This window comes from Coffea arabica, chromosome 3e, assembly GCF_036785885.1.
Source record: "Coffea arabica cultivar ET-39 chromosome 3e, Coffea Arabica ET-39 HiFi, whole genome shotgun sequence".
Classification (NCBI taxonomy): Eukaryota; Viridiplantae; Streptophyta; class Magnoliopsida; order Gentianales; family Rubiaceae; genus Coffea; species Coffea arabica.
Genome location: NC_092315.1, coordinates 44,090,990 through 44,107,671, shown reverse-complemented (window position 1 = coordinate 44,107,671; position 16,682 = coordinate 44,090,990). Strand labels below are relative to the sequence as shown.

Below are 16,682 nucleotides of genomic sequence, written 5' to 3'. Positions count from 1 at the left end.
CGTAATCGGCGGCTTGTCCTGGGCCAGTCCATGGCACGCAGCCTTGTACCATAGGATAATTGGGACCACCCAAGGTTTTATATTTATAAATATAGAAAGGCATTTTCCAAACCCATCTATCCTTCTTATCGGGTGTAAACAATTGAATATGCAAGAAGTTCTCTAGCTTAATTCATTAAAAAAAAAAAGGATTTATATCATCATTCCTGATTGGTGGTTGTGGAAACCAATTGTGGATTTGTCCACCTTGACACCGTCTTGGGGAGCAGGGGAGCCTGGACTCCCTGGTGGTGCTTGGAGGGGGGCCTCCCCAAAATTCGAACCCTGGTCCTTTGGATAAGGATTTTGGGATTGAAGTCCTGGTACCCATTGGATTAGGAGTCCAGGCTCCCCTGCTCTCCAAGACGGTGCCGAGGTGGACAAATCCACAATTGGCCTCCACAGTGGCTTGTCTCGGACCAGCCCGCCAAGGTTTTGTATAAATAGAGGAGCCGTTTCTCCACATTTGTCAAGTAAAACCCATCGAATTCATCCTTCACAACTGTAGCAACAGCTACCGAAATCAATATGGCTTTTTCCGACACTACATATGTCAATTTATCCATTTTCTTGCTGCTTTTGGCTTCAAGTGTTTCAGCTCAGAGCTCATTTCGCCCACCTGCTCTAGTTCTTCCGGTCCGAAAGGATGCTTCCACTTTGCAATATGTGACCAAAATCAACCAAAGAACACCCTCAGTTTCCCTGAACCTGGTTCTTGATCTTGGAGGCCAATTCTTGTGGGTTGATTGCGACAAAAATTACATATCATCTACGTACCGCCCGGTTAGATGCCGCAGTGCCCAGTGCTCACTAGCTGGGAATGATGGGTGTGGAAATTGTACCAATGGGCCTAAGCCAGGGTGCAACACTAACACCTGCGTCGTTTTCCCTGACAACACCGTCACTCATACTGCCACCGGGGGAGAGGTAGCTCAGGATTCTCTCACCGCAGCATCAACCGATGGCTCGAATCCAGGTCGATCCGTCACGGTTCCTCAGTTCATTTTCGGATGTGGCTCTACTTTTCTGTTGAAAGGACTTGCCAGTGGTACAGTTGGCATGGCTGGACTTGGCCGGGCTAGAATTGGACTGCCATCCCAGTTGTCTGCTGCCTTCAGTTTCCATAAAAAGTTTGCAATTTGCCTATCAACTTCATACACGGTTGATGGTGTTGTCTTTTTCGGTGATGGCCCTTATAATTTTCTTCCAAATGTTGAGGCAGCCGGGTTTTTGCAATACACCCCGCTTTTCATCAATCCAGTGAGCACTGCTGGAGTTTCCAGCCAGGGCGAGCCGTCGGACGAGTACTTCATTGGAGTTAAATCTATCAGGGTGGGCGACAAGGCTGTGAAATTTAACAACACATTGCTGACCATTGATAGACAAGGCTACGGCGGAACGAAGATCAGCACTGTCAATCCTTACACTGTACTGGAGACTTCCATCTTTAAAGCAGTCACCAATGCCTTTATTAGTGAAGCTGCAGCAAGGAACATCAGTAGAGTTGCTGGTGTAGCACCCTTTGAGGTGTGTTTCAGCTCAGAGAATGTTCTTGGCACAAGACTTGGTGCATCAGTTCCATACATTGAACTTATTTTTCAGGGTCAAAATGTGGTTTGGACCATCACTGGTTCAAACTCCATGGTTTCTGTGAATGATAATGTTCTGTGCCTTGCATTTGTTGACGGCGGATTGAATCCCAGAACCTCAATTGTGATTGGTGGTTATCAGTTGGAAGATTTGCTCTTGCAATTTGATTTGGCAACTTCAAGACTGGGCTTCACCTCTACGCTTTTGGGCGCTCAAACCACATGCTCCAACTTCAACTTCACATCCACAGCCTAAACTACGTCAAGTGAGTCATTTGGTTCCTAATAGATGCTTTCTTAAGCTTTATGTTATTTTTATTTTGAATTTTTTTGGTGTGTATCAATCATTGTTTGCATAAGAATTGCTAAATTTGGCATTTTATTTTTGTTTGAATTATGGCCTCATGATCAGTGTGTCTTTGGATTGTTGTAAACTTTTTGTTAATACAGAGATTTTATTTTCGACTATAGAACATTAATCTTCTTTTGACTGTTAATGATAATCATACACAACCACGCATGCTGTTAAATCTTGTATTAGCTTTCTCCCAAAGACTTTGATGGTTTGACATGACATGAATTGCAAAATCCCTGCAATTATGGTATCAAAGAAAAGAGTACATCTACCATCTATTATGGTTTACTTATTCATGGCAACTTGTTAAGTTGATTGTGAGAAACTCAGTAAATGTCCTCACAGGAAACAAATTGATCTCTAATTTTGTTGCCTACCCCAAAGTTGGAGCTGAAGAAAAGAAAGTCCAATCTCGTGATGTGCCAATTATGAAAGAGCTAAAACCACTTTTAGATAGCCAAATAAATATATACTAGGTGTTGGACCCCGCAGGTGTCGCGGGGTGCCCATATTATCTTGTTGGTGAGTGTTAACTGATGGTTTTTTTGTAAAGAAGATGTTTGGGTAAGAGATGGATTATAAACAGGAAAGTAGAAAACCATGCGTTTTTTATATATACATGATCATTGGGAATTGCAGCTTAATACAAAAGTTAGTTGTTATTTGTACAGAACAAAATTGTAGAAAGCTGCTATGATTCGTAAACAAAAAGTACAATTTTTTGTTTTACATCCAACTGGAATGTAAACTATTTAGTTTAGTTTTTGATGCTTTGTGCTTTCAGAGAAATCTGCCTCAAGATTGCGCTTGATGGAGGATGAGGTCTCTAGCAGCTTTGGATGTGGCGAGATTGTTTTGTCAGTGGTTGGGGTTGAAGATGCAGATGCTTCGGTGATGTTTGTGTCTGAAACAGTCTCCTCTGGCATATTATTTAGGGGAGATGTTGGTCTTGTTAGCAATGTGTGTGGCGTGCTCTGTATGACTTGCTGAGATAGTGCTTCACTTGCTGATTGTTGTGGGATGAATGTTGTTAAAAAGTAGAGCGGCATATACTGTCAGACTTTAGAAATATCCGATATCTGTCTAGGTCCTGAACTTCTGTCAAGCTTCGAATAAAAGCAGAATATGGATTTTCATCAAGTATAGACCTCAGCTGTTGTACAATAGACTCTTTGAATTTGCCTGAGATAGCCATTCTATTTGCTAACTCATGTTCTGTATCATAAAAATACAGTTGCAAGTTTGATGCCTTGTCATCATCAGAAGGAAATAATGAGTTCATAAAATGGTATATCTGTCCTTGCACCCTAAAAGTATAAATACCATCATTCCTCTTGCTGAGATCTTTATCATAATGAACCCCCAGAGATGTGAAAGCAAACATGTTATTATAACTCCTAACACATTGTCTGAATTCTTTTGATTCAGGAGTGTTTGCTTTATAAAGCTGTACTAATCTATCAGGCATTTTGGTTGGTGCTAATTTAATCTCTCCAGAAGCACAGCAGAATCGAGGCAGCTCCATGTAATACCGTTTAGCATGGCAGTGAATACAATCTGGAACAAATGGGAATATACTTGGCTCTGATTGTATCTGCTCTATGAGCGGTATATTTGTTCGACGGCGATGATTACCTAAAAGTATACAGCATGGCCAATATCTGGTTATGCAAGAAATAAAAGTATATTGACCAGTATAAATAGGATATAGGAGCAAGATTGAAAATTGATAAGATACCCGGTCGAAGGTTTGAAGATGTTGCTATATTAGATCCTTCGTTTATGGATGAGTTTGAGGCTGAAAATTGAAAGTTTGAAATGCAAGCTGAATATTTTATGGAGAAATTAAGTGATTGAGTGAGCTAGCATGTTTCTCTGATTTCATATTGATAGTGAGTGGATGATTTAAAGAACGATATCACTACTACCTGAATGAGGAGGAAGAGGAAATTGGTGTACATGAACATGTGATGAAGCTGAATTAAAGAAACTCTGTGAAACCGAATCATCGTTTATAGCTGGACAAACTATATGAATAAAATATTAACAAGATGATCAAGCCTGCTATAGGTCAGGGGAAAAAAGGACACAAAAAAAGAGCACATAACAATAAGGGAAGAATACTACATGGATCAATGCTGGACACAGTTGAAGTTGATGGAATATCTGTGTTATCTGGAAGTGAAAACACAGGCAAATCCAAACAGAAACAGCCGACTGCATGTTTAGCTGGCAAATCATGATGAACAGGAACATCAAAAAGATTGTGCTCAGTTGTCTGAGGAGCAGTGGTCATAGGTAAAACCTGCGTTTCTGCACTCTGGGGTTCAATAGCCAAAAGAGCTGCCTTTTTATGTCGAACTAATTTTCTAATATATCTTTCGCGATCACGACGGCTTTTTTCTAAACGATATTCATCTTCTGAGGAAAATTTACGTTTCCGACCCATATGCAATTGTAGCCAAAATTAAGAAAATTCTGTTATCCATGACATCCAACAATCACAATCATAAATCATCTAAAGTTTCTTGGAGGAGACAAAACAAGCGTGAATGAAACAGATGATTACCATTTAATAAGCAAAACGATAACAAACATAGAAAATAAAACACAACGAAGTAGAACAGGCTAAGCACTAAGCAGATGAGGAACAAATAAGTAAAGGAGAGATTGCTTTACCTGAACAATAAGCTTCGAATAGGATGGTTGAGCTGAGCTGCATGGAATAAACCGATAAGATCACAGAAAAGATAAATATAACATGGAAGTAGCTAACATAAGAAAAGTCAGAGTCCATGCAAACTAAAAACTTGCAACAAAGAAATGGAAATGATGGGGAAGAGAAAATGATAAAAGCATAATCTGAAGCATACGAAACAAAAATAAACAAACACAGTGAAACAGCAAAAAGTTCACCGAAGGAACAACGTAATAAACAGCTATATTAGGCGCAAAAGTGGAGAAATACAGTAAAGAAAAACAGGCAGCACCTGATTGAAGCGAGCGAGAACGAGAAAACTGGAAACAAAAATCACCAAAGGCTGGCACAAGATGGAGGCTTAACAGAAAGACGCAGGACAAAAGAGAAACATCTCTAAAACATTATAATAGTTGCTGGTATGCACGTAGAGAAAGTCAAAGCAAAGAAACTGACGGTGGAAAAGCTAATGTAGATATAGCACACAGAGTGCTTAACTATACAAAGAGCCTGTGCTTTGGTAAAAGCAAGCACATGCATGCATTAAATCCACGTAATGATTGCAAGTCCACTATGATAAAAGAACCAAACGAAGCAAGCATATCTGTAATCACCGAATGAACCAAATATAGCTGTAATGCGTAAGCTGTAAGCACGTAAGATGAAATTTGACCCAGTGCAATCTGCAAGGTGTAATCTGTCACCATGCAACACGTAAGGCAAAATTTGACTGTGTAATTTGTAACCATGCAACACGTCAGGCAAAATTTGACACACTCAAAGGAGAATTGCGCCACGTAATGTGAAAGGAACAAAGAAGAACCATGTAAGATCTGATGAGTAGCTTTAATTTAATAATCGAGAGAGTTTAATTTAATGGATTTAATAAGGTAGACAACTAAGTATCATTTTGTATTGAGCACATATACGTTATATTATGATATTCAATCTTAAAGCTAACAATAGCTAACAAATATTATCAATCTTATACACAAAAGTTCTAATTAGCTTTAATTTAATAAGTCACAAAACTAATTATCACTTTGTATCGAGCACATTTATGTTATGGTATTCAATCCGAAAATGCAATAGCTTTAATTTCATAATTGAGTAGCTTTAATTGAATAATTGAGAGATCAATCTTATACACTAAAGCTCTAATTAGATTTAATTTAATAAGACACACAACTAATTATCACTTTGTATTAAGCACATTTATGCCATGCTACTCAATCTAAAAACACAATAGCTTTAATTTAATAATTGAGTAGTTTTAATTTAATACAACTAATTATCAGTCTGTATCGAGCATTTAATTTAATCGAACAAGTGAGCAGCTTTAATTTAATAATGAAGAGGGCTTAATTTAATCGAACAAAGCAGGGAGCACGGGTGATTTAATAGAACAAAGCCGGACAATTGATTTATAACTTGTAACTGGAGCTTCACACCTTCACGGGCACAGATTGAGAGCAGAGGACGTTGACGGCTACATATTGGACCACAGGACAAAGAAGGACAAATCGAACAGCCAAATTACAAAATAACCAGCGAAATCACTGTAGCAAGACCTTCGACGCTTTATGTAGTTAGAGATATAAAAAAAAAGAGAAATCTGAGCAATCTTCTTCCTTTTTCTTTTTTTTTTTTGGGAAACGATTGGAATCTTCTTTCTTTTTCACCCATCCATATATTGTCAAAGTCAAATTTTGGCACCCACTTTCTTTTTCTTTTATTTTTTTTGGCCCATTTTTTGCATTGACATACATAGATTCATTAGTTTAGTTGCCCCATTCCTTTGACCAAATAGAGACAAAGTACAACTTACACAAATCAAACTATTATACATACCAAACAGGCAAAAAGTAGAAAGGGAAATCAAAAGTGAATAATTTAATTAGAAGCATAGCCAAAACTTGGATAGAGCTGGTATTCAAGGACTTAGCAAAAAAGAAAAAAAAAAGAAAAAAAATTACTATCTTATGTTAATAAAAAGTTTTTGGGTTTGGGTTTGGGTTTGGGTTGGGGACAAGCATAGCTATTCGACAGGCTGCCCAGGACACCTATGAATTGGTCCGACTTACATTGCATTATTAAAGCTGAGGACTCACTGGGCTTGATCGGAGAATCTCCCGGCTAATTTATCGTAGCATGTATCCATCATGATTGAATCGCCGTGCTGTGTGATTGGAGTAACCCAGATAAAGGTCCATCTGCAGCCCGTTTACTAAATTGGAACATGTACAAAAGAGAGAGACTATAAATAACTTAAGTTTTGTTGGTAGGAGGTCAAGAATTTAAATTTTGTCTCCTATCATTTTGCCATTAATATATGACTTTTCTAAACTCATACGGTACATAATGCATCCGTCTAATTCGACAGTGGCTCAATCTCCTAACCTAGAATCTCACTTTTCAAATCTTGATACATGTAACAACTCACGTGAAATCACTTAAATCAATCAATTCCTAAAACAAGAATTATTACTTGAAAACGCAATTCTCAATGAAGTAACGTTCCTTCAGAATCGTATCGTTCTCATCCCCAAAATGGAAATGATTGAAGAAATCATCACCTGGATACAATCTCTCGAATTGCCCTTCTTCAATTTCATCATCTAGATCTTCTTGATCAATCGAATCATTCTCAACAGCTTCGTCGTCCAAATCATTCCAATCAGACAAACGCTCCTTGCCAGCGTCGGATCTCCTTGCCAGCATCGGATGTTCAAGCCGGGCATGTTTCCTTAATTGAACATAATTCCCTGAGAAGTCACATGTTTCCAGCAGTGTTTTGAAAACCGGATCGGACCGGCCGGTTCGACCGGTTGAACCGCGAACCGGCCATTGCACCGGTCCGGTTCTATGCTTGTGTTGACTTTGCCAGAAACCCGGTCAAACCCGGTAAAAACCGTGTGAACCGTGTGAACCGTATCGAACCGGATTGAACCGGTTTTCGAGTTTTCCTTTTTTTTTTTTTTTTTTTTTTTTTTTTTTTTTTTACTTTTTGCAAAATGCTTCTATCAAGATTCGAACTCAAGACTTTTGCAATAGAAGACCAATGTAGTAACCATTGCACCATCACATCTTATTTGCTTCATTTGATAACTTATTTATATAAAACAAACATCTATATTTCATTTTTCCATTTTTCTTACAAAATTCCATCCTCTCATGACTCTTTCTTTTTAATCTTCAACTCTCTTTTTCTCTCTCATCTTTTCTTTTGTCACTTCCTTTTTAATCAAAGCTCTTTAGTTTTAATATATTGATGTTTTCTTCTATCTTTTAATTTTGTTTTTATCCATTAAATTGAAAAAGTTAAAAAAGAATTATTTTTCTTTAACCCAAATTATTTAATGCCACAACCACTCACTTTTATCTCATTTTTTGTTTCTTATCAAGTTTGCATTTCTATTTTCGATTCTCTTGACTTCTTTCGAACTCCAAACTTCCTTTTTTAAATTACAATCTTTAAATCTCAAAGACGTAAATTAAAATTTAAGTTCACAATGTCAAATTCTCATAGACGTGAATTTTGTATAATTTCAAAATATTGTGATATTTTTTGGTTGGATTTAAGATTTTTTTGGTAGATATAATTGAAATTAAGATGAAATTTATTTGTTTTAACTTATAATTTAAAAAATTTATTTTTGAAAATCCAAATTATTCAAAAATAGTGAACTTTTCATCCTATAAAGTTTTAAATTAGTCCATTGCATGTCTTATTTTGTGCATATATATATTTATATAAATTATTTTTAAAAAAATTCATTGAACCGAGGTTGAACCGGTCCGACCGGTTGAACCTCGACCCTTTCACCTCACCGGTTCAATTGACGGTCCGGGTTTTAAAACATTGGTTTCCAGAGGACAACTTCGTACTAACGAGTCCAGAAATCTCCGAGCAGATTCCACAACAATCCATCCATTAATCTGCCCCCGACAAAGAGGGCAGAGTAGTTGATCATCTGGTTCATCAGGGACCTTTCCTCCACAACGAACGAACTTGTTTGGCTGCTGATCATTACCTGTTGATTTTGACTGCCTCACCGAATTCAACTTACAGAATCGATCAAGACAATTTGATAGGCGACGGCTAGTTCTACGCATGTAAGGCCGACGACCTCTTTCATGCGATGAACAAATCAATAAAACAGCATTGTGTGGATGCTCCATGCAGATTGTACATCTTGCTTCTTGCCACCGGTCCTTTTCATCACAGCAATCCCTCTGGTCTGTCTTGCAATTTTTGTGATTCTTTGAGTTGGAAATATAAGGAGCGAACCTTGCGCCATGTGAAGAAGATGACGGCTTGGGCTTTTTACGATCTTTCGGCATCAGAGATGATAATGATTCTAAAAGAGGGGAGGATAGCTACTGGTGATGGTGGATGATAGAAATTCTTTAACAAATTTATAAAAATATACAAAAAAATTTTAAATTCTAAAAATATCCCAAAGTACAACTTAGAGAACACCGAATCCAAATCAACCATCCATAGTAAAAATGTTTCACATGGACATGAAAATATATTCGTAATGAATATCATAGATACCAATCAATTTGATTAACATAGTGTTTGTCAATTTTACGTGGCAAATTCACAAAAATTGAAAAGTCTTGGTCAGCAAAATGAAAATACAAAAATATGTGTCTCTAAACTGCTTAGTAGTTGTGGCCCTTGCACGCTTGCGGTGCCTTGTGAGGTAGGCCTGTCAACGGTCCGAGTCTAGACCCGGACCCGGATCGGATCCGTCGAATTTTTGGCTAATTACTCATAATATGGTTGAAAAAAAGAAAACTCGGACATCTATTGCTCTGACATTATTCTGGTGCAAATCTATGGATACCGGGCAGTGTCAGCTCGGCACCCAAAAGTCAGTCAAAATTTTTTTTTTCGACTCTGACATCGCTGCCGGGCTGGCAGCGGAATATTTTTTATTTATTTATAAAGTTGTCAGCTGCCGGACTGACAAGGCCTAGTAGCCGACAACTTCTGCAAAAAGCTGGCTGCCGGGCTCTCTCCAATTTTTTTTTTAAAAAAAGTGTCAGTCAAACATTCCGACTCTAATCAAGGCAGAAGCATTTAAGCAATGGGGGTTAAAGAAGAATGCATTTAAGCAGAAGCAGAAGCAATAGGTTACGTCTACGGTGGAAAGTTCATTTTGGGATAATTATGATAGACATTGTATAAGACTATTTTGTTTTTATATTGCATAATAAATTTATATTTATAAAATTATATTGTACATTAAAAATTACATAACAATTTTAACAAATAATTTTTCAACAATTTGAGAACTGCATCTTATTGTAAAATGAATGAGATTTTTTGTTTAAAACGGCCTTTGTTTAGTTTAACATCTTATAGAAGTAATTATTGATTTAACAAACATGTTTTCATCTATTTTTGCTGTTCGAATTTTGAAACGTCATTTAATTAACTTAAAAGACTGTCGGATTTAGTACGTCATGCAACATAAGTTTTTAATAAAAAAAAGGGTGAAATTGTTGTATTGGAAAATGGGTGAAATTTTCAACATTATTTAGTGAATTTTGTACATGTCAAATATTGTGGTAGATTTTATTTTTTAATTGAGTTTCATATTTCAAATAATTGAGGTGTAAATATAAAAGAAAGGGTTGGGATATCAAATATGATTAAAATAAAGGAACATGTGCAATTTTGGTCCCCCCAACGTTTGGTCTATCAGTTAAACTAATCTGTGATATTTTGACCAAAATAATTATGATAGCAAATTTTTTGTTTTAGCCAAATTTAGGACAACTAATACAAAACTATAATATATAACGGTCAAAACAAGTCAGAATTAGTCAAAAGTTTTACTTCGTATTTTTTGGTCCCTTATGTTTTAAATAATTATATTTCAAATGACATAAAATGTGAATTAGATTGAATCCATAAAAAATGTGGTCTAATTCTCATTAAAATCCTTAAAAGTAATCCACATTGTCAAGACATATTAGCCTAAATAGCATCTTTTCGTTATATTAATTATCAACAAATGATAACACATACATCATATATAAAAGAAAATTTAGTGAAAAAGAAAATTTTAATTGGAGTATATAGTAACTTTAGTTGTAAATAGTATTAGGATATGAGTTTCAATCGGTTATAATAAGGTATTATGATTATAATAACAAATAAAGGTGATTACCAATCTAAAGAACTCACATGAATTTTTAAAAATTTTCTTGCCATTTCTTCTTGTCTTTCATTCATATGAAATCAAGTATTTCAATAATACAATTTAATGTATTTATATTTATGTTCATCTTAAATTGATTATTTTATTGAATAATTTAAATAATTATAAAATCTTTATTTCAATTGAAACTTGATAGACAATTAGTTGAAATGCCAAAAAAAGAAAAAATAAATTATTATTCAATCGACTCAATGACATATAGTTACTTATATTATAATAGAATATTTAATTAACTATTTTAATTTACCAAATATAAGTATTGGATATTAGATGATGAATAAATTTTTAAGAGGGCTTTTATTACGATTTTAAAATATATAACATTTTTTATCCATGCATAATTCGCTTTCTCCAGTGCCCCAATATACTTCTTTGTGCGTCTCCACATATTACAGTTGGCCTCCTTGCATTGCTTCTACTTATTATGCACAGAAAAATGAACTTTCCACCGTAGACGTAACCTATTGCTTCTGCTTCTACTTAAATGCATTCTTCTTTAACCCCTATCACTCTGCCTTGATTAGAGTAGGAATGTTTGACTAACACTTTTTTTTAAAAAAAATTGGACTAGCTGTCGGGCTCTCTCAGCCCAGCAGCCAGCTTTTTGCAGAAGTTGTCGGCTGCCGGACGCGTCAGTCAAGCAGCCGACAACTTTATAAAAAAAAAAAAAAAAAAATTTCCACTACCGGGCTGTGTCAGATGTCAGAGCTGAAAAAAAAATTTGACTGACTTTTGAATGGGGCTGACACGGCCTGGTACCCATAGATTTGCACCAGACCAATGTCAGAGCAATAGATGTCCGTGTTTTCTTCTTTTCAACCATATTCTGAGTAATTAGCCCAAATTTTTGCGGGTACGGGGAGGAATTTAATTCCGTTATCTGGACCAGGATCCGGATCCATTTTGTCAAACAAAAAAAGGGGTCGGGTACGGAATATAGTATTCCGACCCGTATTAGACCCTGATCCGGATATAAATGGATTAATAATTTAAAAATATATATATTTATCAATATAATTTGATTAGGGTGATGTATTTGAGTAAAGTTAATTTGATTTCTTTTCTTATTTGATTTTTTTTTTTGTATTAGTTTGAAATTAGTTTACAAATATATTTTTTTCTCATTTTTATTAGAAATTGTAACTTTTGATAGATTTTTTCGGGTAGACCCAACTCAGATCTGAGACCCGTCGGATCCGGAACATAGAGTAGAAGACCCGTCGGGTAAACGGGTCGAATCCGGGTCAATATGGTATGCGGGGTTCGGTTCCAAAATAATGAATTTCGACCCGGACCCGACCCGTTGACAGGCCTATTGTGAGGTAAAGTACGTGCGGCATTGGAAAAAAAGCGTCCTTTTATCTTGGCATGATTTCAAAAAGCTTAAAACTCTCCTACTGTTTCTACAAATTTCACTTAGTAGCCCTCCAATTCTAAGGATTACACTGACGTCCCTACTTTAAGTTTATGGTTACAAAATCAACCCTTGTCAAGATAAATGACTTAAATTATTAAAAGAAAATTCTGACAATAAACATTATTCTGAAGTTATCCTTAGAGTTATTACAAAAAATTATGCCAAAAATATTTTACTCAAAAATGGAATAAACAAAGTAGAAAAGTCAAGAATAAATAAGCCTCATAAATTTGGTTGTAATGGCCAATATTACCGTTTATAGTGCAACTTTTTTGTGGACGAGCAGAGGATAAAAAGTCTGCATCAACTTACAATAATGAGCAACCCATTCAGTCTATTTTGCGTATATAAATTACCATTATTTCAGCAAATGTTCAACAAAAACATTGCAAAACAATTCAATCAAACAATGTGACTTTTCCACAACACTTTTCCATCATATTAACGGACTTACAGTTTGATTTATTATCTAAATTCAGTTTACCAATTTCACTATTGGTTTGAAAACATGCTTAAAAAATAACTGCAACAAATTTTAAGCATAAAACTCTATATTTAACCACACTTGCACAATGGTCAAACTTATATAAACTAGAATACATACAAATTCTAAGTACATAGTGTTAGAAATTTCCAAAGTTTATAAAGGATCTGTGGACGGATCCTTGTTGATCCCTCTATGGATCCATAATCCTGCCACGAATTCAATTGTAATTGAACTGGATTCGTGGACCGGATTCTGTTAAGAGAGTTGTGAAATTCCATCTAGTTGGATCTATGGGCGGATCCTTAGTAATGGTCAATTTTTCTATTTTGACACCTTTTCATATTTTGGCGATTTATACCCCTCCAAATGGTGTCTAAAACTTGTGTAAAACTTCCGACCACTTGTGTTAGTAAAATCAAGGAATAGACATCAAATCTTTGGACAACAGTTACAACTCTTAGGGGGCGCTTGGTTCAAGCTTAGGAATTGGAATTGTAATTGGAATCATACAAAAAAACTTAGTATGGGTTTTGGACAAAGGTATGATTACAAATGGGGGTGCTTGGTAAATATTGGTAAGGAATGGGTATCAAATTTAATAATCAATTTTTTACCTTTAATTTCTTTTTTCTTTTCATATCTTTCTTCTTCCTCGTTCAAATGCTTATCCCACATACTCATCCACCATATATATATTCATATATAAATATTAATTATCTGTTTAAAATATATTTATAAATATAAATATAAATATATTTATATAAATAAATAAATAAATTTATTTATATAAATTTATAAATATATTTATTTCAATTTTGTTTTATAATATGTATAGTAATATATATTAATATGTATATTTCAATTATGTATATAATATATCTAAATTATAGTAATATTAATATGTATATTTCAATTATGTATATTAGATATATTATATCAATTGAAATAAATATATATATTTATATAAATATATAAATATATATTTCAATTTTTTTATAATATTTATATTTATATATATTTATATATGTATATTAAATATATATTAATATACATATTATAAAATAAAATTGAAATAAAGAATATTATATATATAAATAAATAAATATTAATATATAGAAACAGAGACAGTATATATTTAAAAAAAATCCCAAAAATAATTTTTTTTTTTAAGATTTGGGAATCAAATGTGGGATTCATCAAAACCCTCCAATCTACTTGGGTATTGAGAGTGGCTGATTTTTCATGAATCATTCCAAGATTTCAAAACCTATACCCATTAGCCAAGCAACAATTTTGGGGTTCATTCCAATTCTTGATTCCTATACCCTCCAACCAAGCACCCCCTTAGTTTATAACAATCTCATCTATATAAGAACAAGTAAGAGGATGGTTTGCTGCAGAAAATTACTTTCCTACTTACTTGAATCCTTTGTAAAATACACCATTGTTCAAGTAGGTTTGTCTTACTTTATACAAGAGTTGAAAGATAAGCAAACTTCAAATTAACCTAAAGGATATTTGTCCAATTTCTATTGCACACAATACTGCACAAATAAAGGCCAAAGGAAAGTGATTTTGAATCATGATTTGAACCCATTTTTTGTATCTTATACTTTGCAATATTTAGCCATTTCTTTTGTAATATCCTCAACAATTTGTAGGCTTAAATTTGTTCTTTTGCAATCGCTGGTACATTAAAAGAATTAGCATCCAACATTATCAAGTTAGAAAGGTTTGATGGCAGGAACTTTATGAGATGGCAAAAATGTATTCTTTTCCTCCTTACTGCTCTTCAAGTAGTTTATATTTTGACCGCTCCAAAACCCTTGATTGTCAATCCTGATGAAGCTCTTGAGAACATGCACAAACGCCAAAAATGGTAGAATGATAATGAGACTTGCCACGGTCATATTCTCAACACATGATTTGTTCAATGTCTACCATTCAATTCCAACTATCATGGAACATTGGGATCAATTGGAATCCAAATATATGCAAGAAGATGCAACAAATAAGAAGTTTCTTATCTCCTCTTTTAATAGTTATAAAATGGTAGATAATAGGTCTATTACGGAGCAATTTGCTGAGATTAAACGGCTTCTTAATCACTTTACACAACACAAATTGCACATGAATGAAGCCGTTATTATATGTTCTATAATAAATAAGTTACGACCATATTGGAAAGATTTCAAAAGAGACCTCAAACATAGAAAGGAGGATATCTCTCTTGAGACCCTTGCTAAGTCTCTTCGAGTAGAGGAGGAAATTCAACCCAAGAAAATAAGAATACACAATTCCTTGAAGAGAACCAAAGTGCATATGATAGAAGAGGAACAAACAAGCAAGTCCCAAGGAAGTAGGAGAGGCCAACAATGCAAGAATTAGTCCAACAACAAGAAAAGGAAGAAAGGCAAGTGCTTCTACTACAAAAGGAAAGGACACTACAAGTCCAAGTGCAAGATTCTTAAGAGTAAAAAGGAGAAGCAAGACTCTTGCAACAATGTAAACAAAAATCTGGTCGTTACGATTTCTGAAATCAATATGATTGAAAATGATTTTGCTTGGTGGATTAATTTCAGTGCTACATATCACATTTGCAACAATAAAGAGGTTTTCATGATCGTGAAACTGATGGATGAAGACATCGTGGTTTATATGGAAAATTCTATTACCATTTCTGTTCAAGGGGTTAGTGAAATAGAATTAAAGTTCACTTCTAAAAATGTAGTAACTTTGACTAATGTACTCTATGTGCTGGAAGTTAGAAGAACTTAGTGTCGGGTAGTTTGTTTAACACGTTTGGTTTTAAATTTGTTTTTGAGGCTAAGAAGTTCATCTTATCCAAGTTTGGTATATATGTAGGTAAGGGTTATCTTTGCAATAGGATGTTTAAATTAAATGTACTTGCAACTGGTAATAGTAAGAATAATATTGTTTCTGCATATTTGGTTAAGTTTTCTTCTAGTTTAGAGTATAATAGACTTGGTTATGTTAATTATAAAAGAATGCATGAAATTATAAAACTTGATCTATTGCCATATTGTGACAAAAATGAAGAAAAATGCAACAAAAGCATGCTAACAAAAAAATCACAAGAATTCCACTTCTTGAAGTTGAAAGAAGTATCAAAGTTTTGGACTTGATTCATAGTGAAGCATGTGACTTACATGGCACACCTACTTTAGGAGGAAATAAATATTTTGTCACTGATTATAAATGATTTCTCTAGATATTGTCATGTTTATTTGCTGCATTTAAAAGGTAAAGTCATGCATAAATTTAAAATATATAAGAGTGAAGTTGAATTTTATCATGAAACATCTGTGAAATGCTCAAGTCTGATAGAGGTGGAGAATATAATGATATTAACTATTTAGTCTGCTAGGATAAAACATAAAATTACTATTCCTTATGCACCATAACAAAATGGTGTAGTTGAAAGGAAAAATCACGAGTTAAGTCAAATCGTTGATGCACATTTGTCAAATTTTAGCCCAAGCCAAGAATTTTGGGGTGAACCTTTATTAACATTTTTTGAATCCCAGAACCTCAATTGTGATTGGTGGTTTTCAGTTGGAAGATTTACTCCTACAATTTGATCTAGCAACTTCAAGGTTGGGCTTCACCTTTACGCTTTTGGGATCTCAAGCCACATGCGCCAAACTTTAACTTCACATCCACCGCCTAAACTATTTCAAAAGAGTCATTTGATTTCTCTAGATGCCTTTTCAGACGTTTTACTGTATTTATTTTAGATATGTACTTTTTGGGTGTATCGATGATTATTTGCACAAGAATATAATTGGCAGAACATTTACGTTTACGTGATTTGCTGAATTTAGCAGTGTATTTTTG

The 16,682-nt window shown here is 34.6% G+C and overlaps 1 protein-coding gene and 1 long non-coding RNA gene across 3 annotated transcripts; one reads left to right on the top strand and one right to left on the bottom strand.

The window, feature by feature from the left end:
• Positions 1-455: 455 nt before the first annotated feature.
• Positions 456-2,005, top strand: LOC113736889 (probable aspartic proteinase GIP2). The gene has a single exon (XM_027264088.2). The coding sequence runs from the start codon at positions 568-570 to the stop codon at positions 1,882-1,884; it is 1,317 nt and encodes a 438-aa protein (XP_027119889.1). The 5' UTR covers positions 456-567; the 3' UTR covers positions 1,885-2,005.
• A 1,310-nt stretch (positions 2,006-3,315) lies between these two features.
• Positions 3,316-5,283, bottom strand: LOC140038288 (uncharacterized). Of its 2 annotated transcripts, XR_011842121.1 has the most exons (4): positions 4,974-5,283; positions 3,912-4,699; positions 3,722-3,781; positions 3,316-3,618 (listed from the first exon to the last, which is right to left on the bottom strand). It is a non-coding gene; the product is annotated as an uncharacterized lncRNA (long non-coding RNA). The 2 variants fall into 2 exon arrangements; XR_011842120.1 differs by having other exon boundaries at positions 3,722-4,699.
• Positions 5,284-16,682: the final 11,399 nt, after the last annotated feature.